The sequence below is a fragment of the Lucilia cuprina genome, chromosome 6 (assembly GCF_022045245.1).
Source record: "Lucilia cuprina isolate Lc7/37 chromosome 6, ASM2204524v1, whole genome shotgun sequence".
NCBI classification, from domain to species: Eukaryota; Metazoa; Arthropoda; class Insecta; order Diptera; family Calliphoridae; genus Lucilia; species Lucilia cuprina.
Window position 1 is genome coordinate 39,891,156 of NC_060954.1, and position 27,945 is coordinate 39,919,100.

Sequence of the window (27,945 nt, forward strand, 5' to 3'; positions counted from 1 at the left end):
CATTTTAAAATTCAGTCCTTTTTTGTGTAAAAGGGAGAAAAATGTATTTTTGGTACTTTTTAACACATTAAGAAAACCAAAAACGGGAGAAAAGCGGGAAATTAAATTTTATTTAAACTCATTGAGCCAATTTTTATAAAATTTGAAAAATAGTTTATTTACTCACAAGCTATACTATTCGGGTACTAAGTCCAATTTAAGATCAAATTCTGGTAATTTTTTTAGTACTTTTTAAAAGCACAATTTTGTATCGTTAGAGTTATATCTGTAATATGTAGATTTAAACTTTTTCAGTACTTTCCACAAAGGTTGAATTCCTACCACATAACTGTGACTTTTTGCTCATAAAATAGTACTTTTTTATTTTTTTAAATATTGCTCATAGCAACAAAATCCATAAGAGGTGACTCTTTGCTATCTTTTCGTTCATCAAATGGTACTTTTTGTATGTTCTCTAATATGAAGACAAAACAAAATGGAAACTTATAAAAGGAATATTTTTAGCAATTTTTTGTTCTTTAACTGGTAGTTTTTATACCCTACAGCGCTTTGGGAGTTTGTGCTGATGTTTGTAATGTACAATAATATTGGTCCTATACCCACCTTCAAATATACCAATCGGCTCAGAATCATTTTCTGAGTCGATTTAGCTATGTCCGTCTGTCTGTCCGTCAATGCAAAACTTGTAATCAAACTACAGGTCGCAATTTTGAAAATAATTGAATGAAATTTGCTTCATGTTCTTCTATTGACCCAGTGACGAAGGCTATTGAAAATGGTTAATATTGGTCCATTATTTCACCTGGCTCCCACACAACTGAATCCGCCAAATAGGGTTTTTAAGATCATAATTATGTTTAATATTTCGACAAAAAACTGCAAATATCTCGACAAAAAACTAGCCTTGATGACCCTTATGAACTTTATAATTATAGGGCCTTATTTGACCATAGCCCCTATAAAAAGCCCCCTTCAAAATTTAACTTAAATATCCACAATTTTATTCAACAATAAATGGCTTAAGTATATCTGAGACAAGGCACAATTTAGCATATGATTTATTATGAAAACTAAATCTAAAATTTTATTCGTATACAGGTGTAGGGTATTATATGGTCGGCTGGCCAGCCTATAATTTCTTACTTGTTTATTTGTATGTTGATTGGGTTGCGAAGAACCTATGGTAAGTTATTAGATATATAATATCCTGACACGCTGACCAACTGCCTTCTCAGATCAAACTAACTCTAAACCCCTTTTTAAAAAGAACTTGTAACAAACAGATTTTATATAAAGTCTTAATTTTTATATGAAGAAGCTTTAGCCGACAATTTTAAATTACCTTATAAATAACTACTAGAAATAAATTAAAATGTAAAATGTAAACTGTAAAAATGTAACTGCTATTGGTTGCAACAAATTATTAAATAATTTGTTAAAATTTTGATAAAAGTTTAAATTCTATGGAAAAATTTTAAAAACAATACTTTAGCTATTTATTGGTTCAATTTTCTCTGTTTAAGTCCCGCCCTTATGTAAACCCTGTAACTAATTTTCATTTTCAAGTCTATTTCTTTTCGTGTTTTTTTTTCAGCTTTATTCAATAAAACTTTGTATGTTCTGTGTTCTTTGTTTCGCATATTTTCATTAAAAAAATTTTTTTCTGATTTTAAATTTCGAAATTAATATATTTTCGTAATTCCAGTATTTAAATTTGAATTCTATGAGATTGACTGTCAAACAAGAAGGAAAAAGCTTTTTAATTTCCTTAAATAGTAATCTCTCAGCTGAGTGATGCTCTTTTTTACAGCAAGTGCACTCTTTTTTGTTTAAAGCGCCTGCTCGTTTAAGTGAAAGTGAGAGTGTTTATCTGCTCTCTTTTGCACTCTCTATCACCTGATTTGTTATATTTCAGATGTTTAGAAGAAGAAAGTTTGTATGTGTGTGTGTTTTTTTCAATTTGTAAATTTATTTTTCGGTATTCTATGGCATAGACCAAATATGTGGGAGTAATAAATAGGACACAATCATTTACACATACAGGCTGATGAATATTTCTTTTTTTTTTAAACTTTGTTGAACAATTTGAGTAACACACAGCTGGTTTTTGGCTGCTGGTTTGAAAATAATAATAGAAAAAAAAAAAGAAAAATCTGAAATACAAATATCAAAACGTACGAAAAAAAAAACGGGAAAAAAGTATCCTACCAAGAACAAACAGGAGCAGAGAAATATGTGTTAAGAGAACACGAGGAAGGATTTTCATGTGTAAGGATGAAACACTAGGTTAATGTTGTATATATAGGATTTCATTTCGTTTATGTGTATGTGTTAAAGTATGCATGAGTTTGTATTTGTATGAGGTTTTCTTTTAAGTATACTACTATTTCCCATTAACAAAACAAAACCACCACTACAACAACAAAAGAGGTATTTGTCATATTTTGTTGTTGTTTTTGTGAAAAAAAAGAAAACTGAAAAATAAAAAACTTTTCGTTTTTTAGTTCTAATGTTGAAAAAAAAATATATATATAAGTAAAAAAATTAAAATAAATAAATCAAACAAAGTAGCGGTATTAAAGTTTCCTGTTGTAAAACATTTTCTTCTTGTTTTTTTTTTTCTTTGAGCAATGAAGGGTGATTTAACAAGTAAAAGGTTCTGTCAAAGTCATTTGCAAGGATTTACAGAATATTCAATACTTAAGCAAAGCATCCTTTCTTTTTTTTTTTTGTTAGCAACAATAAAAGTAAACAAGAAGAAATGGCACAAAATTAATATATATTTTTTGTTTTAATTTTCACTACATTATAGCAAACAAGTCATTGTTCAATAACATTATTTCAAGTACCTACATACAATACAATATGTAGTTAAATAACTTAAAGACTATTTTTCTCTCAGTGCAGAATCATATTTGATATATTAAACTGAAATCAATTAAAATGATAAAGCTGCACTTGATCGATTTTGCAAAATATTTTAAATCTTTGACATAAATTATATCCAAGAGGGCTAAGTTCAGTCATGAGGACCTAATACCAACCTAATTAGAAAGAATATCATTATTGTTAGAAAAAAGACGATTTCTACTTATACTGAGCTCCAGTTTGGCATGGTTAACTAACTAGGCGTAATACTTGATCGGAAAAACTACATAGATTATATATAATCTACAAAGTCCATTGATGTTGGTAGCTATGGTCATAATATCCAATGGACTTGGTGACACTTTTAAAACATAAACATATGCATTGGAAAATCAGTGGCACTCCTATCCTGTATAGAATTGCTTGTAACTTTTGTGTATATTGTATTTTGGATTCAATAAAAAAGTGTCCTGGATAGAAAATCTATATTGTTAGAAGAAGGACGATAATTTCTTCTTATAATAAGCCCCAGTTCGGCATGGTTAACTAAATTAACGCCTAGTTAGTTAACCTTAATCGAAAACACCACAAATATTATGTATAGCCTATGCCCAATGGACTTGGTGACGTTTTTAAAAAGTAGATGTATTATAAAACTAGTGGCACTTTTATCCTGAATAGAATTGCTTATAACTTTGGTGTATATTGTAATTGCGATTCATTTAGCTGGGTCTATGGGTTGTAAATTCCGATGTATTTCGTTTACCAGCTGAGCTTAATTAAGCCTTTTCATGATAAAGGGACTATTTGTAATCTATGAACTTTTTCTTTTCATGGAAGTTGAAGTTGAAGTGCTTTACGTAAGTATCGGGCGTATAGCCCTAACTCGCGGTGGACGTATGCGATAGACCGATGTACGTATCAGTCAAATAAGCCGATATTTTGTTCTTATTCACAAGTGTGCTCTGTGGTAATTCTTGTTTGAACAGAGTTTACTCGGAATATACCTGGACCAACACAACAGCCAGAACATAGTCCTGCGGGCAACTGGCCACCCGTAGAACCAGATTATGTGGTTCTCGGATTAGATCCTATGTCAATGTTAAACATAAATTTGAACTTAAAGCCCTATTCGGGGGTTCAGTTGTATTGGAGGTTAGTTGAAATATGGACCGATCTTACCAATTTTTAATCGTCTAGGGTACCATCGAAGTTTCATTGAACAAGTTTTATTGAATTACCATCAGAATTGCGACCTGTAGTTTGATTACAAGGACAGACGGATGAACATTACTTTAAGGTGGGTAAAGGGCCAATATTGTTATGCGTTAGAAACATCAGCACAAACCCAATATACCCTCCCCACTAAAGTAGTGTAGAGTATAATTATCTTCGAATATTTGGACTGATTATATTTGTTATTAAAGTTAGTGATAGTTAAATTTACTTTATTATAACTCTCACTGTATATTTGGCATAACATAATTGTACACATTAAATCAGTGATATTTTAGTGCTTACGAATAAATGCCAATAGAAAAAATTGCAAAATATGTCAAAGAGAAGGAACAAAAAATTAAAAACATCACTTTTATAGTCGGCTATAAAAAATACTACACCAAACATTCTTCATACACTAACTCATACAGCCCAACAGTTGTATCAGGATCCTTATTCAGTCATTGTAATAGCGAGATGGTGCCAATTGTCACTTTATTGTCTCTACGTAATCTAGAGAGAATTCACTCACTCTTAATCTTCGTATCAAGGGTATAAATATAGATGTCATTCTGTTTGTATCTGTATCTATATATATCGTATGTGCATCAGTAGAAATAAATTTTCTGTAGGCCTAGGTATTTTTGGGATCCAAATCTTTAATAGTTCCTAATGGACTGCAGTTTCCGAAACATATCATAAAAATATTCATGAAAGTTAAAATCTTAAGTTTGAGGCAGTTGCTCTGTACTACAGGGATAAATTTCTTTCCGATAGAGGGTTTAAATATACAAATTTTTTGCCTTTTTAAACGACATCAATACTAAACCACCCAAAAAAAATTATGATAAAAACATGTTAGTGTAGGTGTATATAGATGATGGAGGGATTTAGCTTTGATTTTGATACATACCTACACCTAACCGCCCTCTCCCCTCACCACTACCACTACTGGTCATATGATGAAAGTTGCTTAAGTCAATTACTAACGTTTCATATTTACGGTCATTTGACAGCACAAAAAAAAAACATCAAAAATATAAAATATACACACAGGAAACAAGAACATAAACAACATGAATTTAAAAATGTTTTAATCTTAAAATTTATGAAACAAAAAAATATACAGCAGCAAATTTTTCAACTTTACGTTTTTATTTCAACATGTCAGGGTCATAAAACTGAAGAAAAAGAGATCAACTACACGAAAAAAATTGTACTTAAATATTAATTGCAGCGCAAAAGTTTTGGGAAACAAGCCAAAGAGAACATGAACATAAAACGTGAAATAACTTTAATTTAAATATTTAAGATTTGATTTTGTATATGAATCAAAATGAAAGACTGCAAACGATAAATTTAATGCATTTATCCTGCAACATTTTATTATGAAAGTAACAGCCTGAAAGTATGCTAATGAAATGTGTTGAATTCTTTTTTTTTTAAGAAATAAATACATTTGCATAAGAAAATGGAGAGAATTTATAAATTTATAAATTGAGCTGGAGTAATGTTTTTCTAGCTGTTAGAAAGCTAATCCGATAGTTAGTGCAGTTTCGAGTTCTATACCTGTCAAAAAATCTGTTATGATTAGTTACAGGTTTTCTTAGTAATAAATAAAATAAATTTTATTCTATGATTCAGTTCAAATCAAAATTATATATAAAAGACACCAGTTTGTATCCACTAATACCCTCCTTGAAATTATAAATTTATATTCTTAAATGCAATACAAAATCACAGCCCCTCGCTCTCCTTTCCTTTTAAGTCATAAATTCAACATTTTCTTTTATATAACATCACTTCAATTTCAATTTGATTTCTTTTTATAAATACAATCTAAACAATCATTTTCAATTTGCCCCCAAAAAAGAAAATGAAATTAAATCCAAATAATCTACAAGACTTTTTCTACAATTTCATATTAACTGTCTCCGAGTGCTTAAGTGCTAATTAAACTGCTTTTGTTGCAAGCGAAAAGAGAAAAATCACATAGAAAAAAAAAATAACTAAGAAATGTTGCAAGCATCAACGGCGCAAGTTGTAGAAAAAGAAAAATTAATATTAAATTTAATAAAATATTATTAAAATTAAAATTGTGTCAAGACCATGTTACGGAAATACTCTTGTACAGACAAACATACACACACATAAGCAAAAAAAGAATATGTTGCGTATTCTGTTGCTATTATTTATTGCCGAAAGTTCGTAACGGAAGTTGTTTCATGTTAAAAATATGATATAGTTCTATAACAACAATACCATAAAGACTAATGAAATGTTCAACAAAAGTGTAAATATGTATGTTTTTCTATTTTTTTTTTAATATTTTATTTAAATTGTAAAATTTTGTGTGAAGTGTTCCTGCAAAACAAGTTAGTGCAACCAAAACATTGCTAATACATGTCACACCATGGCAATGTGGTGCAAAATATAAATTTTTTGGAAATATATAGATCGAGACAGGGCATGTCTCAGGTGGGGTAGAATCGAAATTTTCTGGAAATATATTTGTCATTGCAAAACGTCAGGTTTGATCAGATGTTGCGATATAGGCGCTTAAAGCAGGGCAAATGTGCATTTTTAATTTTCAGAAATTGATCGACAAATTGATCAGAACCATACCTTTAAGAGAAATATACAAAAAATTTACACAGAACCATTTTAATATATTTCCACCGATTTAAATTGTTTTGTTAATTAGTTAGTTTGAAAGTAGATAAACATACATACACGTATCAAATCTATACATCTAGGCCTCTATCGGACCTGTTGTGCGCGCCTCAGGTGGGAATCAAAACTATCACTTCCGATCTACCAGACTAAAACCCGAACCGCTAATCTACCGGGAGGCCACTATTTAAACAACAAAATTCAAATTGAATTTAAAGTCCTGAAAAGGCTAGATAGCTGAATTTTTACATTTTCATTATTGTTTACATTTCGTATAACCCCCATATAAGTGGACCCCCGGAAAATAGCTTTAAGGGGCAAATCAAAATCTCCCTTCTAAACTTAATGAGGATCAGTCAATATAAGCTCTACCCTCAAATAAAATTCCCTTCTGAAAACTGCTTTAACGCTTATTATTGGCTTAAAATACGAGTATAGTGGTAACGTTCGACTCAAGTAAGTTTCTTGCTAGCCAAAATCTCTCAAGCAAATTTTACGTGGATCGGTTCAAAATTAGAAACGAGTAATGCGAGTATTTTTCTGAAAGATATATTCCAAAATTTATTTTTAACGTAATAACAAATTTGGACCACCCGATCCAAACTTATGAAATTTTATTTTCAGATTTGAGTAATCGCGATATTTTCTTTTAGCAGATAGTGGATAGATGTTAGGGATTGGGACTACAACCTTGAATACACGTAAACATCTGTCTTTGATCTCACAGCTTGCAAAATTGTAGGGTCTTAGAATTAGTATCATAATACGAACGCTCATATGAGGAAACAAATAACCGTTTATATGTATAGAAACATATTACGCTACGGTTATGAGATCTTATACCTGTTCCAGAACTATATCTTATCATAGAATCAGTTAAAGAACACATTAGCAGCAGCTTTAACGATTGAAATAATGAGACACAAATAACGGGGAATTGGCCATACTTTAAGATGTAGTGTCTTTCAGCTTTGAAATGTAGTGTCTTTCAGGTTGAAATATTCTTGATAATGTAGAGGTTATGGCATGACCTCAATATTCAAGGCAACATTGGAGTTTTTGTAGATAGTCAAGCAGTAATACAAATACACTGGGTGCTTGGCAGACATGTAAGTTGGCTTATAATAACCCTCAACGAACACTGTCACATTTGCTAAGGCAGGGAAAAGAAAGATACGGTCTTCCATTTTCTTTGCGTTTCAAATCTAATTAATACTATGCAATACTACATCTGGCGAGTGAAGTGATCCGATCAAAACAGAAAATCTTCGACTCTACTTGACTATTCGCTGTTATATATTGGTTCCTTATCCTTATATAAATCATCTTCAAAAATTGAATTCATTAAAATGTTTAAAAGAAGGAAATACAACTAGTTGTATTCCTTTTGTGCTCCTTTATCAAATTATAATAAAGAAATCCAATTATAATGGAGCCTGTAATTCCGGAGTTTTTTTTTTTTTAAATACCATAGAAAAATTCACACTCACCTTGCAGTCATCACACTGATGTATAATCGAATAAACCTGACGACAATCGAAACGAAAAAGTATCTCCGTTAGACCACATGTTATTCTCGATGCTAGCGCATCTAAATCCATTAAATCTTGCAGGACACGCAAACATCCAGCACCGCCACTGAGAGTGGCATTCAATGCCATCGTATGCAATGCACTGTACACGTTACGTTCGCAACAATTACGCAAACGTAGATGACGTAATTGTGCCAAACGATCGCTGGGCGTCAGCAGATGACACAAGTGCGTGGGCATTGTTGTATCACTGTCGCCCAAATATTCAAGGCACTGTTGTTGTTGTTTCTCCGGTGGTGGTATATTTAAATACTGATCACTGTTGTCATTATTGGCAGCAACTGCATGGTTTGTTGTCGTCGTTGTTGTTGTTGTTGGATTGGCAGCCGAAATATCAGAACGTTGTTGTGAGTTATTGATATTGTTGTTATTGCTCTGATATCTTCTATTCATGTTGTGGCTGTTCTTGTTGTTGGCATTGCCATTGCTCACATGATCCTGTTTAAAATGATTATATTTCAAATCAAATTGATTATTGTTGTTGTTGTTGCTGTTGTTGTCATTATAATTTGTTGTGGTTGATGTTGTCAGCTTCATTTTAACAATATTATTATTGTTATGATTCTGTTGTTGTTGCATGACAACGGCAGCAGCTGCTATGGCAGCATCATTAAACTGATGACGTTGATCTTCATCAACATCGTCATCATTGTATTGAATTTGTTGTTGATTTTGTTTTGTATTTGTGGCAGCTTCATCTTGTTGCATTAACATATCATGTAACAATTCATAATCCTCACTGGAATGCAGTGAGACTGACAGCTTGTCTTTAGACTGGGCGACATTGTCTTCACTTTTTTGTGTTGTTGTAACATTTGTAGTTGTTGATGGATTTGTTTCAACATCACTGTGATCCGACGATGTTGTTTCTTTCGAATTTCTTCTTATTTTAGCCATTTTATTATTGTTGTTGTTGTTACTGTTGCTGTTATAGGTGTTTATTTGATAATAATTAAAAGGATTTAATAGTTTCATATTATTCATGTTGTTGTTGTTGCTGTTACTTTTATTATTATCCATATTTTTGTTGTTCTTGTTGTTATTATTTGTATTCATACTATGACTAATAGTTGGCTGACTATTTCTTAACTTAATATTAAAGGTGTTTGTTGTTGTTGTATAACCTACTAATTTATTTAATTTATTATCGTTTTTATTTTTATTTTGTTTACTATTATTATTGTTATTTTTAATATTATTATTATTCGAATTATTATTATTATTATTATTATTAATTAAATTATTCATATTATCCTTATTTAACTTATTTGTAAATGGCGTTTCTTCTTTACAAGATTTGAGACACGTTGGCGGACCAGGGCCCTCATCGACCCATGCAACAGGCAGTGTACCAGCTGAGCATTCACCCTGAAAGATTAAGAAAAGTAAATAAAAAATTGTTATTAAGTTTCTTAATTACTGATTAATAGTCAATCATATATAACAGTCATAAGTTATGTCGAAATGGTACTTGTAGAGTGAAACCTACAAATTGGATTACTCACACACAAAGTGTCTGACATTGGTGTCCATTGAACTGTAAAAAAACTTACTTTTTAATATTTTTTTCAAAATTTCCCCGCTTTCGAAAGTTTTATTTTACTAACACCATTTTGTAATTATTTCAGCTGTTCTTAATTAATACAGTTTATTACAAAAATATTCAACAATTAACAAAAAACTAACATTTGCACCATATATTCACTGTTTATAAGCCATCATATCCTAAAGTAAGAAAGGGTGTGCTATAATTCTCAAGCCTTTCATAAACATTCATATATACTTTTATAAAAAAATATGTAAATTTCATCATAATAAATCATGTTAAAAACTACAAACCTTAATGGAACTGTACAGCTATTTATAGTTTCAAATACATACCCACACACATATACAAATGTTTTTTTTATAGTCGTTACCAATATTTATACATTTATTTACCTTCATTTTTCGTTGAGAGCAGTTGAAATTTCAAGTCAAAAGAAAAACAAGGTATTTAATGAAATATACTTGTGTTTCAAACTTTGATTGCATCCATACAAAATGTGAGCCAAATTACTATTTAGTAGAATTATTCAGAAATACTATTTTGCAACAAACAAACGAAGTTTACAATTAGATTGTTCGAGAAAAAATATTTTTTTTGAGAATTACATAATTTTTATTAAATACACACCGAGTGTCAATAGAACTTAAATTTTAAACCTGCACTTTTCTTAGACAGAAATTGCTTGGGATAGTACCTAAGAAAGCCGTTACCGTAAAAATAAAAGTCTTGGAAATCATTACAAAATTTAATTAAAGTGGATTTATCATGAGGTTGAAAAATTTTTTAAATAATTATATAAATACAATTATATTTGTTTGTGGATTTCATTGTTTGTTCAAGCAAAGCTTGATGGATTTACTTATCGAAAGTGTAAAATGAAGATACTGTATACGAGTGATTGATAATTTTCAAAAGATAGATAAATAGATAGATAGATAGATAAATAGATAGATAGATAGATAGATAGATAGATAGATAGATAGATAGATAGATAGATAGATAGATAGATAGATAGATAGATAGATAGATAGATAGATAGATAGATAGATAGATAGATAGATAGATAGATAGATAGATAGATAGATAGATAGATAGATAGATAGATAGATAGATAGATAGATAGATAGATACGATGTAGAACAGACAACAGTTTTATTTTATATTATACTAAGCAGCACATGTCTTACTCTCTACATTACTTGTAATTCTAGAATTCATTGACTTTATATTTTGGAAAAATTATCCAAATGTATTTAAAGTCAATTGGCTGTTTTTTAACCCTCCGTCATGCGCATGTATCTGGCCAGATATTTTACGAATTTAACTTAGATTTTAATATATTTCTAATTTGGTTAGGGGTTTGAGTCTCCAGGTACCCTCTACAAATATTGTTAGATATCGTAATATTGTTACTAAATAGGGATATTTTTCATTTAAATGTACTAAAATACATAGTGTATCTCGCCAGATACATGCGCTACGTACTGACTATAGGAACATATGCATGACGGAGGATTAAAGCTGCTGTTTGTTGCATTAGAATCGTGCATATTAACAAATGCAGTGCAGTCATTGTTGTTGCTATTGCTGTTGTTCCTGATGTGGCCTATGGTTAAGTGGTTGTAGTGCCACTCATAATGTAGAATCTAAAGGTCTTCTCCATTTAAAAAAAAGTGTAAAGCAAAAAGTGTCGGAAAGCAACCAATATAAATGTAGTAAACTTAGATCGACTTTGTAACTTCCTACTAATAGTTTAGCAAGAATTTAATATTACGTGCCGATCGTATAGATTTTAAAAGGAGAGTCGCTTCAAATAAAATACCACATATACTTATTTTAATTATAAGTAGAAATAATGTAAAATATCGCTGAAACCCATATTAACTCTACTATACTAATGTGATATTAAAAGGATTTGTCATCTTTCGAAAATCAAAATAGTTTTATGTACATATCTATAATAATCAGGTTTAACTTAGAATATAATCGTTATCGGAATTAAATTACATAAAGTTCCAAGAAAAAACATTGAAACTAGTAAAATAAATAAAATATTGTAAATAAACTTATACATATGCAAATTTTGTGGGAAGTAAAAATAGTAAACAAAAAGTAAAGTAGGACATGACTAACCATATGGCACCCTAAGTGGGCTTTGTAAAATGATTATTTCATAGACCAAAATCAGCAAAAAATTGATATATTTCAATCATTTTCGTCATAAGATAAATTTCATCAAATTATATGAAAAATTAATTGTCCGTCCATGAAGTTTTTTCATGGACAAGACTGGAGGACATCGTAAAATCGATTCAAAAATTTATTCTAACCCGATTTGTATTGATTATGTTTTGAACTAATATAAATCATTACAAATCTCTAATACCCATCCTACTGTCGTGGTGTAGGGTGTTAACATATTAAAGTGTGTTTTTTGTTTGAAAAATAGAAAGAGGTAAAAAATATGCCATTGTCTCTACTGCAGCTTTAATACTTTTTTTGTCTTACAGCACTCAGCTTGAGTTGTCTAATGCAACACGTTTATAAATGTTGCATAATATTTAAATATTTGTGAACGTATGTAAAAATATACGAATATGAGTGTTGGTTTGTTTTATATGAAATAAATGTTGGCACTAAAACAAAGTACAGAGTAACATAAGATAAATAGTACAATATTTTTCTAATTACCATTCTCTTAATTCATAATGGTGTATATCTTCAATTCGAATAAATACAATACGACCGACATTGGGCGCGGTCGAACAAACGACCATAGGCTTTACCGATTAAAACACTAACTACTATGTTACCATAGGCGCAAAAAACTACCGAAATATGTAAAACCTATAAAAAATATTGTAATCTTTCTTTACATTCTCTTAGTTTTTCAAAATGCAAGCTTACATACATACATGTGAATTGTTGATGCCTTGAAAAAATATTAAACGAAACTGCCTTGTAGCTGTTGTTGCCAAGAATATAAGCATAATTGTTTGTCACTTGTTGGGGTCCTTAGAATTTACAATGTCTGTCTATTTCTACAAATTCCCACCATTTTGCTTAATGCAACTTGGTTTGAATGTACTACGTATATATATGTTCCACATGCATTGAAATGTACATATACAGAAATTTTAGTTTTTTTCATTCTAATATTTTTCTTTTTGGGGCAAAGTGTTTGTGTTGTATAAAACAACATCAAGAGCTGTGCCAGCAGCCAAAACAATAAGAAAAAAAGTGAAGTATGTATGTCAACTGTAAATGTCACTTAAATATTTTTTTCTTTAGTTTATCATCAACTATAAAACAAGACCACCGAGCAAGAAAACAATAGAAGTAAAGGTTTTGGTAGTGTGTTTTTAAATTACTGGACTTTGAGGAGTGAAAAAGTAAAACAAAAACACTTGAGATTTATTAGACTTTTAATTGTAAAATTCACGTTTATTTTACACCCATATTAGTTAGGTTTTATATACGGTTACGTAACAAAGCATCAGTGGTTTCCCTATATTTACTTAAATCTTTATCAATCCTTTTTGTTATTTTTCACCAAATTTTACTAATTTACATTCAGAATAGAAAAAATACTAGATAGATTATAGACTAGACTATAGACTAGACTATAGACTAGACTATAGACTAGACTATAGACTAGACTATAGACTAGACTATAGACTAGACTATAGACTAGACTATAGACTAGACTATAAACTAGACTATAGACTAGACTATAGACAAGACTATAGACTAGACTATAGACTAGACTATAGACTAGACTATAGACTAGACTAGACTATAGACTAGACTATAGACTAGACTATAGACTAGACTAGACTATAGACTAGACTTAAGACTAGACTACTAGATACTGGTTTATTAATTAGTTGTTAAGAAATGTTTATAAATTTGAAAAATTTCCTGCAAAAAAAATTTTGTACAGTACACAATTTTTTGGTAAATAGTTACAATGTTTTAATATAAAATTTTTGATGTTATTCATATACAGCATTTACAAGTGAGTAAATTTCTTTTCTTTCTGTCTTATCGTTGGGGTTAATGGCATATTTACTGAAAACTTCTGGTTGATCAGCAGTAATATAATAATTTTCATCTTCATTGAATGTTTACTTAAGATTGTGTTTGTTATAAAAAAATAATTTATTAAGAATATTATAATGATTGTTAATTGAATGACAAATTTTGAAAAGTTTATTAGAAAATGTTTACCTAGAACTTATAATGTAAAATTGCTTGTTAAATACAAAGACAAATTCAATAATGTATAATATTAAACGGAGATTAAACTAGTAAATACTGCAGATGTTATATACATATGTAGGTACATATGATGTATATATTTTCTTATCTACGGGTCATTGGATTTATTGTAACTTATTATTCAAAACTATAGTCAAATAATTTAGTGTTAATCCTATTGAATTTGTTTGGATATTTAAGCATTGACAAAAAAAGTTAGTATATTAAACCCTTATTATGTAAATAAATTATAAATACTGAATTAGAATTTGATAATTCTATATACGCGTTAATTTAATTTATATCACTTGTTTATTTTCGTGTTACATGTTTATTAAAAATAAATAATGTATGTAAAATGTTTATTAAATCACTTGAAAATACCAAAACACCTACATGTATACATATGGATTTGCATTCTCATATTGATAATTTACTATAAGACTGGTAAAACTCAAAAATGATTGCTTCGAGAAATACTGCTTTGAATATTATATGATATTTAACATTTTTTATAACCACCACTAAAAAGATGGGCGTTATATTGATCATAGACACCCACAAAAGTATATATATATTCTGGGCCCTTATTCAATTCTAAGGAGTTCCAGATTGTCCGTCCGTCCGTCTGTGTGTTGATAGCACGATAGGTTCGAACGAAAGGAGATAGAGAATTAAAATTTTACATAAATAGTCCTTATAGTTAAGGTTTGTTTATAATAAAAATGGACAATATAGGTCGTCATTTTCGCATAGCCGGCACATAAGTGGCAGCCCGAAAAATAGTTATTGCAGACAAGTTTTATACGAATCAAAATCTCTTTACAAAATCTTATGATGATCAGACCAAAATTGACCCAAACCTCATTCAAGTCTCTCTTCAGGAAATGGTTTTAACGCTTATTACTCTCTTAAAAATACGACTACAAATAGTCCCTATAGTTAAGGTTTGTTTATAATAAAAATGGACAATATAGGTCGACGTTTTCGCATAGCCCCCACATTAGCGGACCAAAATTTACCCTAAGCCTCATTTAAAGCTCAAGTTATATACGACTACAGCTATGGAACTCTGTACAGACATATTTTATACAATTCCAAATCTTTTTCTTAATTTAATGACAACCGGTTCATAATTGCCCCTACATCTCATACAAGGTTAAAAAAATTACTTTAACTGACTTGAAACTGTAGTTACAGCGATAAAAACGATCTTAGAAAATTTATAAGAATCGATCCATAATTGGCTCTTGTAAAGCTTCGATACGAGTACATCGATGAAATTCTATAGGGACATGTTATACACAAATCGAAATCGTGTAACCAAATTTTGTGATGATCGATCTATAATTGCCCTTACCTTCCATATAAGTTTTACTTCAGAAATAGAATTGTAAATTTGTCTTCTTCTCAGACAGCTCAGAATGATTGAAATCGAATTATTATTGACCCCTTAAACACCATGGGAACAGTTTATATTCTTTACAATGATACCCTTAAAATAACAACAAAAGAAGTTGCTTCAAACAAAACCAACATATTCAGAAATGCTTCCATTTTTTACAAAAAATATTACATACTGCACTTTTAACGCTGACAAATTATTTTTAACTATTTAAATTTTTTATATTATAAACCCATACACACATACACTCATACAGACATATTGTCGTCCTATACTCATACACACATATTTCATTTCATGTGTCATAATTATGGCAAATTGATTTGTAACCTCAAGGGATGTTTGTTCACAGCTCAACTCGACATGCAACAAATACTTGTAGATACATTGTGTATTGTAATCGTATGATACCCGGTTGTTAGTAAGTATACATATATAAATTTCGGAAGTAGGGGAACAATAAAACATTTAAAAATTGTTTGCACAAGTATAGTTAGTGTGTGTATCGCAAACACTTGTGTGCACACAATTAAGATACTTTTGTATTTATAAATTTAGTTTATAGAATAAAACTAAGTATATTTTTCTGTCATTTTTAATTAATTTCAAAGAAAAATATCTAGCAATTTAATTGTTTTTCTAGTTTTTAATTTTAACTACAACAATCTCCATTTTTCCGCAAACATTGAATATTGGAACTATTTTAAAAACAGATGCCTAAAAGTTTTTACAACATGTCAAATATTGTATATCCTGCTAGTAGTATTTTTCATAGTTTTGTTCATTATATAAAAACTGTTTGTACACAAAGCAGGCCATAAAAATTTTATTGAATGTGCATTGGTTCAATCGCAAATAAATTTATTACGACAGCAACATAATTGCACTACAAAATATTTAAAACCTAACAAAAGCTAAAGTTTGAATATAGTTGCTACATTTAGGAGAAATATGTTTTTGTTTCTGGATGACTCGGTAGGCTGGCTTAACAGCCTGACGGTTGTAGTTTCGAGTCCACCTGATATTCGTGTATGCGTATGGCTATGATTGGTAAATTAGTTTAAAATATAATTGGTAATTGCATTGTTATTTCTATTGTCGAGTTATATTGTAGCATCGTTGTACGTTAGTCTTTTTGAAAAAAGTATTAATCTATAATACGATACTGATTGTGAATTGAACAATTGTGAATATTACTTTAAAAAAATGTTTTGCTGGGATATATATGTAAATGTAAAAAAAAATATGTTAAGAAATAAGACAAAATGTTGCATTAAACATGCATGAGGTTTATAAAACAAAATCAGACACGAACAGCAACATGTATAGAACAAAACTATGAACCTGCAGTTCTGAAAATGGCATTCGCAGTAGAAGTTGTTTAGGTCTAAAGGGCAAACATTTTATAAACAGCCCTCTTGGCTCCATTTCTGATCTAATATTGTGATCCTCTTGTGACCCTAAGTGTCCCAGTTTCACTCGATTTCATTGATATGCTTAAATCAATGTACGTTTAAGACGGCTTAGCTTTTGAGCCGAAAGACGACGGCGGCGGCGCGGCTTGAAAAATATTACCGGCGGCCAGCCCCTGCCGATTTGAACCGTTTCGGTTTGTATCTATGTCAGCATAGATACAAACCGAAACGGTTCAAATCGGCGGCGGCTGGCCGCCGGTAATATTTTTCAAGCCGCGCCGCCGCCGTCGTCTTTCGGCTCAAAAGCTAAGCCGTCTTAAACGTAGCCGCTGATAAAGATTGGAATCACACATGTATTTCGGAAAATAAATTCACCAATTTAAACAGAGTTGCCACTATTTTAAATTATTATTGCAAATTGAAAAGTATTGCCACACAATTAAATTTGTGAAAACTACTATAAATGTTCATTTTTCTGTAAACTTATATAGAGACATGTTTCTATATAACAGACTATTATACAGAGATTTTTCAATATAATAAACGCTTAGAAGTTCAATTTCTAAAGAAAAGTTAAAATCGAGCCGACAATTTAGCCGTCGCCGATATTTTCTATAATAAGCCATCGCCGCCGCCGATCATTTTTCATCAGCTTGTATCTCTGAATGTCAGTTGTTTTTTCAGCAACGAACTTATCCCGAAACCACAATTTAAACCACAGCCACCATGTGCTTCTGAAAGAAACATCTCCAAAAAATAGGACAAATCGATGTCCGAATCTCCGAGCTGTGCACAACTGATTCCTGTGGTACCGTATAATATAGGCCACGAATATATTTAACATCACCAGTTTTTAATCCCAATAGACTAGAGGTGTTGGTAGTACCCCTTTAGATGAGAGAACTTCGTTAAGGTAAGGTCAATATAAACACTAGTGACATCTAAAAGCAGGTGAACGGTTATGTTAAGATCGGCTAAAGTTCGAAACTCTAAGCTATGTGCTACCGATTCTTATGATATAAGATAAGACAGGCTCTGCCAGTACCGCATCTAGAAGGCTATTGATATATATATCTGAAGTCATGTAGTACGATAACGTAATACAATACGTCAGAGATCATTCAGATTTTTACTTTACCTAGCTCTTTGTGTGCGTTAGTTTAAATAGAATGCTATACTCGAAAACTATATCCTAGTCTGAACAGACGTGAAGAAATGACGAAGTTATTTTCAAGATAATTGAATTAAATCCAATGTATTTAGTCACTATATCTATCGTAACTGCTGGGTACATATGGATGTATAATATTCCGTTCCGTGTCTTTCAGTGTCAGCATAAGCACATTGAAAAATTGTCATGTTCATCTGTGAGAATGAGAGGATATATAGAAACATAAGTATGAATGTTTGTATGTGTTTGCTTGTTTCATTTTTAATGAAACTCTTAATTGTATCAATATGCCAGAGGGTATCTTACACTTGAATTGGGTTTATGTATGTACATTTAAACTTTTGCACATTTGTATGAAGGTTTGAGACTCTCTATTTAGTTCCTTGTTTAAAAACATAAACAAAGTGTTGAAATGTTCAAACAAATTTAGATAAAATTAAAAATGCAAACAACACATACACATACATACACAAATACACATGTACAAGTAAAATTTTAATTTGCAAAATTCATTAAGTAAAAAAATATGCATGTCCATAAAACTAATGAGTTGTTGTTCTATTTACATTTCGCAATTCGACAATTAAAAGGTCAAAGTTTTTTTGGTAAACCGGTTAAATATTAGAGATATTTTGACATTTAGAGATTCTGTAAATTGTCCAATTAATTTGACACGTGGAGCATATAAAACAGATATTTATATTATATATCAAAGAATAAAACTTTGCTAAAAACCAATATATTTAAAATTATATAGAAATAGTTTATTGGAAACTGCTTATGTTGTAAACAGTTGTGTTGTGATACCGGAAACGGATCTTATCATTTCTCATCATTAAAGTAATTTATATACGCTAGAGTTTTGTTTATTTGTGCAGAAATGGAAATCTCATTGTGATCAAGCAATTAACCTCTTAAAGACCGCGCAGCCACACTACTGAGATGACCCTGTTGATTCTGCTTCTAGAGTGGTATTTAGTAGTCCGAAATACCCAGCCAACTAAAACAGTACTAAACTGCAGAGGACTCTTTTCCGATAGTTCACCAACATAAATCAACTCCACTCTCTATCTAGTATCAATCCGACAATTCCCCAACCTGTACTGGCGCCCTATCACGCAAAGAGTAAGAGATATTCAACGGGTTCAGGAATCTAGCATGTTCTGTTACATCACCCCAGTGACATTTGGATTTAAGCCACATTCACTACGTGAATGCCGAAGCATGAAACAATATGCACCCTATTGAGATGGCAACAACACTGAGCACCTTTTCCGTACTGATTTAGTAGACCTCCAAATCAGTACTAAACTGCAGAGGACTATTTTCCAATCGTTCACCAACTTAACTCAGCTCCACTCTCAGACCATTAAGAACAAATAACATATGATATATCAGTATTTGGATTTAAACCACATTAACTACGTGAATGCCAAAGGAACCTTGTCCAACTGACCAGCCAGAACAAAGTTCTGCGGTATTCCTTCATAATAATGATCGGTCATATGTTGCAATGCCTGCTAAAAACTGTATATAGGAAAAGAACTGATTACACAGTTTTGCCCCATCTGCCTTATATCACTTTCTACTATATTTTGTTTCAATCGATGCAGAATACTCGGTCCGAGACAGAGATGTGGTGCACTTCTGGAGAAAGGCTTTTTTCGTCATTTTGTTATGAAAATGGACTTCACAAATGCTAAAGGAGCGTTTCTATGAGGGCTCAAAGTAGGTCATTTTCGATATGACTTTCACACGGTTTTCTTTTTTAACTAGTGGGTGAAATTCTGTGACGACTCACCACCACCGCATTGTGCTTTTTACAAGCCGGCAGCAATTTACGTATATAGTATTTTCAGTCCAGTGTACGTTCTTTTAGTACTTCAGTTATCTTATGTCTGACTATTGCTGCCTGCAGCTTAACTTCCGAAATGGACAAAATCAGTTCTGTTTATAACCACGCAGATGAGATGCGATGGTGCTACAATATTTCGAAAAGTTCTTACTACAGAAAACATACTGTGGTAAATCTGGTATGAACAAAGTTTTCTCTGAACATACCCGTAGAAGGAAGGAGGATTCAATAGTATTACTTGTATAGTATACGTTTAATCAGTCATCTCTTAGCACAATAAACTTCTCATTCATCCGACACACTCATAGTGAACAACATCCGATACACTCATACTAGGTATACAGACTGGTAACACCTGTATTCCTCTTCATTAGTCCTACAGACACTTCTCTGTGGGATATCTGCTGCCAGATATCATGCAGCAACTAACTCTTTCCGCCTTTTTTGATTTTAAACCTCAGCCAAAAAGGGGATGTCGAAGGAACCTCAACCAACGGCACACAGACCCACTGTCAAATCAATCGAAAGAATGTCCGAGGAGTTAAATACATCACCACTTTATAGTCCTACCAGACAGGAAGTGCTTGTACCCTAAAATGGCATCTGACATCAAGGTAACATGACCCGGGGGATACCTTCGTCATGTATTTCTTTTTGTTTTGCAGACGATATCTATTGCTTTTTATTAATGCCAGATTTATTTCTAAAAAATGTCCATTCTGTCCCACTATATACTGGTAGAGACCGTTAAAACCATTAAATCTCTTAAACCGGCAGAGACAAAGAAATATTTTGATGATAAAGGTCATTGAGTGAGGTTTCTTTGAACTAACATGCAACAACCTGACAATACAAGTGCTTGATGTAACGCCATCCTAACTAACTTTGTTTCGATATCTTTATCCATGCAAAATTTAACTTTAATTAATATTTCACACTTCTTTATCTACTTACTATTATCATGCCAGTATAGTACAGAAGACAGTGTGACGTATGATTAATATTTAATTTGTTTAATATGCATTAAATATGTATAATACGCCATGTTAAATTCATATGAACTAATAATATTCTACTATTTTTTTATAATTTTTTTAATACGTAAGTATAAAATTATAATATTTTATGTAAATCATACATGTGTGTACAATTTTTTATATGTCCGCAATCATTAAAATAATATATATGTATGTATATATGAGAAAAGACCGACAAATTTTGGATTTATATATATTTTTTTTCATTTTTACACACTTTAACATCTGGTCACATTAGTAGAAAAGAAAAAAATCTAACGTAAATCAGAAAAAACAACAGAAACAAAAAAGAACAGGAAAAAAATTGCCAGCAATTTATAATTTATGTATGTATTATGAAAGTTTCTATACATATGTATGTAGAAACTCACACACACATACATACATATATGTATTGATATGAAAGCACTCATTCTCATGTATAAAGATATTACTTTATGTCATACCTTTCCCAACAGTTCGTGGTGATTGTGTCGATTATATCGGAGAGAAGTGGGCTTGTGATTAGTTTAACTTGTATTTTGAAGAGATTTTTACTTTTTTACTAAAAGAGACTAAAATAATACATTACTGATTCTGCGTTAATTGGAAATGCACGTGTTAAATAATCTAAAAATTTATAAATTTGTTTTAGACAGTAAAAAAAGTAAAATTAAAAGGATACATGGACTCCTTGTAAACCTGTTGGGTTTTTTAATGTTCGCTCTTTAGCTATGAGTAAAAATGATATGAATTGTAAAAAAAAATTAATAATAATGAAATAAAAACAAGAAGAAAAAAATTTTATATTACGCATGCATAAATACATTCATTTAAACATCGACATGCTGACTGACTGACTCAGTAAGTGACAACCGTGGCAAAATTTAAGTAACATGGAATAGTAGAGATAGATGCGGCCAACCTTTTATAATATTCCTTTTGCAAAAAAAAAAAACAAACACACACAAACAACAAAAAAAAAAACAAATAAAAATTACAACGACAGCACGTTGAATGTAAAAATGAAACGACTTACGTAATCGTATGCAAATATTAATGATTACACTCATACTTATGTATGTGCACAAACAATAGAGAAAGACAGACAGCCAAAGATACTTACATACATACATTTAAAACACATACAGCGCGCCTACGCCTTAGTTAATATTATAATTTTCTAGTGTTGCATATGTGTGTGTTCGTAAAGCATGTTTTGTATACAATTGTTGTAAGTAGTTATAATGGAAAGAGTATTTGCTTTTTAGCTTTTTTTATTTTCTCCCCTACTTTAATTTTTGCTTTTTTTCTTTCCTTTCCTCAATTTATATCATTCATATAATTCATCAAGAATATGAGACCGTCTATTGATTTTATTATGCCATTTCTAATGCATCGTTATATAAGGACGATGTAGTTTTATACATATATGTATCAATATCTCGGCATATCGAAAAAATTGCAAAAACAAAACTGACCAATAAATTCCTTAAGTTAGAAACAAGGTATACTTTTGTAACACATCGAAATATTGATTACAGATTCATAAAAATTTATATATATATGTACATATTTATATGCTAGACATATTATAAAAGGCAAGGTCAATGCGGGACCAGTAGGCATTGAGAATGTTGCTACATCCCGATCTTAATTGTACCAGAGCAATTCTTGATCTTCGCGGTAGTTTCTTCAAAATTTTTACTATAGACAGACAATAATGCGATGACATGAAAACGTCTAATCTAAGTGATCCTGCATATATCTTCGTATGCTTCGTGGGAGCGTAATGTCATACTGTTTACTCAACATGACATTATGTTAGGACTAGGCGGACCTTTGTCGTGTTTAAAACAGAGTGAACACACGTAATTTTCTTCTTATATACAAAATATAACAAAGTTGCTTAACTAACTAATTGACGGCTGAACACAACACCAGCATGCTAGCGGAATAATTTTATTATCCTTTAATGCTCGACCCATATATGATATCAGCAAGCTTGTACAATTGATATTAATATCAATTTTGTTTTAAAATTTTGTATTGTAAAGGTCGTTGTGAATAATACAATACCTATACAATACGCATTTTGTTTATCGCAAGCATGAATATTTTTTGCTCTTTGATTTCATAGACAAACTATGATTATTGCTTAAATGTATGAAGAAATATCCCGATACAAGCATGCTGGCACAATCACAAAATTATTAAATTAATTTTGATGTCACACAATTAGATGACATAATCCCACCACAACTCCATTAACTCAATCAGAATGCATTATCACTTGATTGTGCCAGCATGCTGGTGTTGTGTATAGGCAATTTAGATATGTTTTGATATTGAAGATCCAATTCGAAATTTAAGATTGTAAATAGAGCTATTCTGTTACGCCATATCAAGTTAAACGAAACAAAATAAACAAATGGGTGTTTGGTACTTTTTCGAAGTTCTACCTTGAACGTCTGACATATCAGATAGATAGAATAGATCAGAGAAATAAGACGACCACAACATTTGTTAGTAATGCATTTCTAGTTCCCGACAGTTACACAGATGATTAGTAATTGTTTCCTTATCCTGCTCGTTTTGGCAGCTCCAACAGAAGTCGTTATATGAATGACCCATAAGTATTGCATGGTTTCCAAACTTCCAATAACCAATGATTAGTGATAAAGAGCTTTCAGTTGTGCTCTACTGAGATTATAAAGGATTTACTATGCTGCTGATACTAGCGGTCTTTTGCTTAACTATAACATGTAACAGATATGTGTTTCTTAAAGAATTTTTCTATGTCTAGTGTAGCCATTATCGTCAAAGATTTCACCAAAGTATCAGCAATATTGTTGCTATATGTGTCCCCGTGTCATTTGATTTAAAAAAGATTGAATGTCTCGCCATTCTTGGACAAGTCTTAATGTAGAATATACACCGATCAGGGTCTAAATGGCGGCATTACTATCAGTATAGATTCTGATATATCTGTTAGATATCTGATAATACCTGATGTCATTTTCGCCGAAATTTTGAATTGTTAGGTAGTGCATTCCCCCTTATGTCTAAAGGAGATTTTGGTTCCAAATTCCTTAAAGAAGATGTATTCACCAACGCCTTTACATGTTTTTGATCGATCGGTGAAAACAATAGAATGTAAAAGTAGGGGTTTAGAATTAAGCAGTGATTACACTATATTTTAATACTCTCATAATAAACGATTGGGGAATACAATAGTCAGTGGAAAAGTGTAGGTCTGGAAGAATATCTAATATATTAAGAGACAAAGTTCTATCCATTTGGAGTACTCAATCTGGCTGCAGTGTTCAGCGTCTGTTGTCTAGAAAAAATATGAATAGTTCTAGTTCTAGAAATACCAGTTATGAGAAGTGCTGATGATCCCATATCTTTTGGGAGAATATTTCTGTTGGATAATTTATTGTTGAATTGGGGTTAATAGTTTGTGCCATTTTAAAACATATTTTTGATACAAATGAAAAGTGCTTTTTGTACAATAGCAAACCCAAACCAAATGAAACGAAGTACTTTCAAAAGAATAACATTTATCACCATATCAAAACGAAGCACAAAGGGCGAGTTTTTCTGATAAAGATAAACAATAAAACAATGATTTCCGAAGAACAAAATCATAATATTTTAAGTAAATTGCAATTTTCTGATTTGCTTTGTTTCATTAATTATTGTTTTGAATGTTTTTTTAACATTTTTCAAAATTTTCCATTTGACAAAAGTATTGTTTGCAAAAAACAGCTGTTTATTGTTTATGTTTTTGAGTGCAAACTTGGCAATACTAACAAAGTTAACTGAGTTTAAATCTAAAACTGAAAAACACAATTATCGGTTAAAGTCCGCCAAAATTTGTTCCGAGTTTAATTTAACAGCAAGTTAAGCCTAGTTAAACTGATGAGTAAGAAACCCGCTCTAAGTGAATCATTTTTACCTTTTGTGGATGTGATATTTATTGACATCCATTTTTTTAATTCTGTATTGAAATTTTTTGAATTAAACTAATTTTATTTTTACAATTTAACTTCCTAATAACAAAAAACATAAAAATTACTTCCTGAGAATAGCTTCAGATATAGTAAATTTGGACTCAAATAAAAAGAATATCCCATCTATGACATGCCTGTATTAAAATCATAACTTCTTCAGGTCTTTTTCCATGGAGTAAATTCTACTTGTTTTTTCTCTTCTTTAGAAGTTATTTTTTTGCTAAGAGAATTAACAAACATTTAAACATATTTGGCCCTAATTGAATGAAGATATTTTTTTATTATTAATAATTTGCAATGCAAATTTCTGTTTAAAATAACTTTAATAAGGGTAGCGAAGCATCCTGGATGAGCTGGTTTATCATAACTAAAAATGATTTATTTAAAAATCCGGTTACAATACAAACTAGTTTTGTAATTACTTTCTTCTATACTACTTTAATTTCAAGTAATCATGGAAAATATACATACACGCATACATACTAACATGTATATTTATATATAGATTTCATTTCTATATACTTATGTATGAGGTTAATATTTGTTTAACTATTTTGGCACATCAACACATACATAGTATTTAAATAAAATTTTGCTTGATTCGTTGGTTTCGACTACTGATAAATATTGTGGGGAAATACTATAGAAATACTATATGTTGCTTATCCATCTATCAAGAAATGTAAATATAAAATTGAAATGACAGTTATTTGGCGTTGGGGGTTATATTCATTAAGTAAACATAAAGAGTACATAGCATAAACTTTCATATAATAAAAACAAAAATGAATATGTGTGTTGCATATGTGTATATGATATAAATACATACATATTTATTTAGTAATATATACATTCTGTCATTCATTTATAAAATATATGCATGTTTACAATACGACGATTTTACCGAAAAATATTGTCAATATTTCGAATTAAAAATTAATGTTTTATTACTTTACTTTTTTTAACGCATTTAATGGAAGTTAAGGATTTAAAATTTATGATCTTAACATAGTGATGATGTCCATGCAGGCAATAGCTTACCAGTAAGATGTTAAGTAACTCATTATTAACCAATTACTAAATAATGAACATGTTATGTTATGGCTATTGAATGTTATATCGCTTGTTAATTGCAAACAATTGAAAATCATTAGAAACTTCTTTAATCCGATACTTTTTTTTTCAATTTCTATTTCAAATTTCTTCTTAACCGTAAATAATTTATGAAAATCTTAATTTATTTTAGTATTTTCATTATTTATCTACCAGTATTTTACTTAATTGCATAAATTTTTTATAATTTACTTACAATTTGTGTGAATATATATACGTTTGTATATATGTGGACTACGGAGGTGTGGTTTTCGATTTTTTTAATATGTATATATTTTCTATACCTTTATAAATATTTACGTAAATTATATAGAGTTATTTACATTATAATATATATGAATGTATGCTTGTATGTGTGTTTATACTAAACATCCGTTATATAATAATATAACATACCGAAAAACCAACCAATACATATTCCAACAACGGCAGCAACTACAAAAAATAGGATGTTTAGTAAATAAAACCACATAATGTCTGGTTAAACAGAATTATTAAATTGTCTATTAGGGGGGTCCAAAAATACCCCAAAAATACTGAAAAACTTGTTTATAAATTTAAATTATTTTCATTTACCACAATTCATTATTAAGTATCACTCTAGTAATGACAATAATAATGTGTCATTTCCTCCTCAATAGTGAGGTAGCAGAAAAACGTTATTTCTTTCGTCATTCTTTGGTTATTTAATCCATTACGTGGTAAGCACTTTTATATAATAACTAGTTGTAAAGAATAATTTAAACCACATCCTTAATAAGGAAAATTTGTGCCTTAAGACAGACCTAAACTGCAACCTTTGTACTTATTATTAGTGTCTTGCCTGCAAAATGACAATGGTATTTCTTTGTTAGGACCAGCACTCAAGGGATGACCCCTACTTATGCAGTGCATTGTGTTGGAACTAGAAAATTAGTTTATGGGAGGAAGGATATCGGGAGTAGTGTTTTGTGGACATTCGATTTAAACCTATTGCAAGTAACAGGAAGTTTGGGGGGAAGTTTGTTCCATATACGGACAGTAAGACTAAAGAACGAAATCCGTGCATTGTGTGATCCACAATATACGGGTTTCGGAAACAAGTTCGCTAATTTCATTAGAACACATTCCATTATAGCATCGATGGAACAGTATAATGCTCCCAACATTGCGACATTGCTCTAGGGATCAATATAGTTAAATACCCTATTGTCTCCGATAGGTACCTTCGCCCTCTCCCGTATGCGGTGGAATAGTCTTGTAATAGACTTTTAAGCGCCAGAATATACGTAAGGATTGTATTCCATTTTTGGTCGGATGTAGGTGGTGTAGATAGTAAGCAGTTAAAAGGGACTGAAGTATGTCTTACACCATTTAGGAAAATCGAGACACTTGAGTGCTCCTTTCGACACTTGGAATATGTGTTTTGTCCAGCGAACATCACCCTGTATTCTCATGCCCAAAACTTTTAGAGCTTCTAACTCCTTAATATTACCACCACCCATAAATATAGATGAAGCAACATGATTTGTCGTGCGTTTGTGCAATAACTCTTTCACGTATACAGGACACCGGTGTCCCAAGATTTTATTTTTTAATTTTTCTCGATTTTGAGCGTAATTTTGAGTACACAGCTACTCAAAATTACTCCAAAGAAAATAAGTTATTTTTTAGAATTTGATGTTACTACATGCCGAAAAGGATAATATCTTGCGATATCCTTCAAAAACACTTTTTCCATTTTTCATCAAAGATGATCAATATACATCAAAATAAAGTGAGTGGTGTAGTCATATCCATAAAAAATCTAGTTTC

General features: G+C 30.8%; 1 protein-coding gene across 1 annotated transcript in view; it reads right to left on the reverse strand.

Moving 5' to 3' along the window:
• The window catches only part of LOC111681786, a gene marked incomplete at its 5' end in the record, with an annotated part of 93,683 nt that overhangs the window by 35,926 nt on the left and 29,812 nt on the right, over positions 1-27,945 (reverse strand). Inside the window, one exon of the mRNA XM_046954092.1 lies at positions 8,250-9,719. Coding sequence (XP_046810048.1) covers positions 8,250-9,719 — 1,470 coding nt within the window. The remainder of the gene's footprint in view (positions 1-8,249; positions 9,720-27,945) is intronic.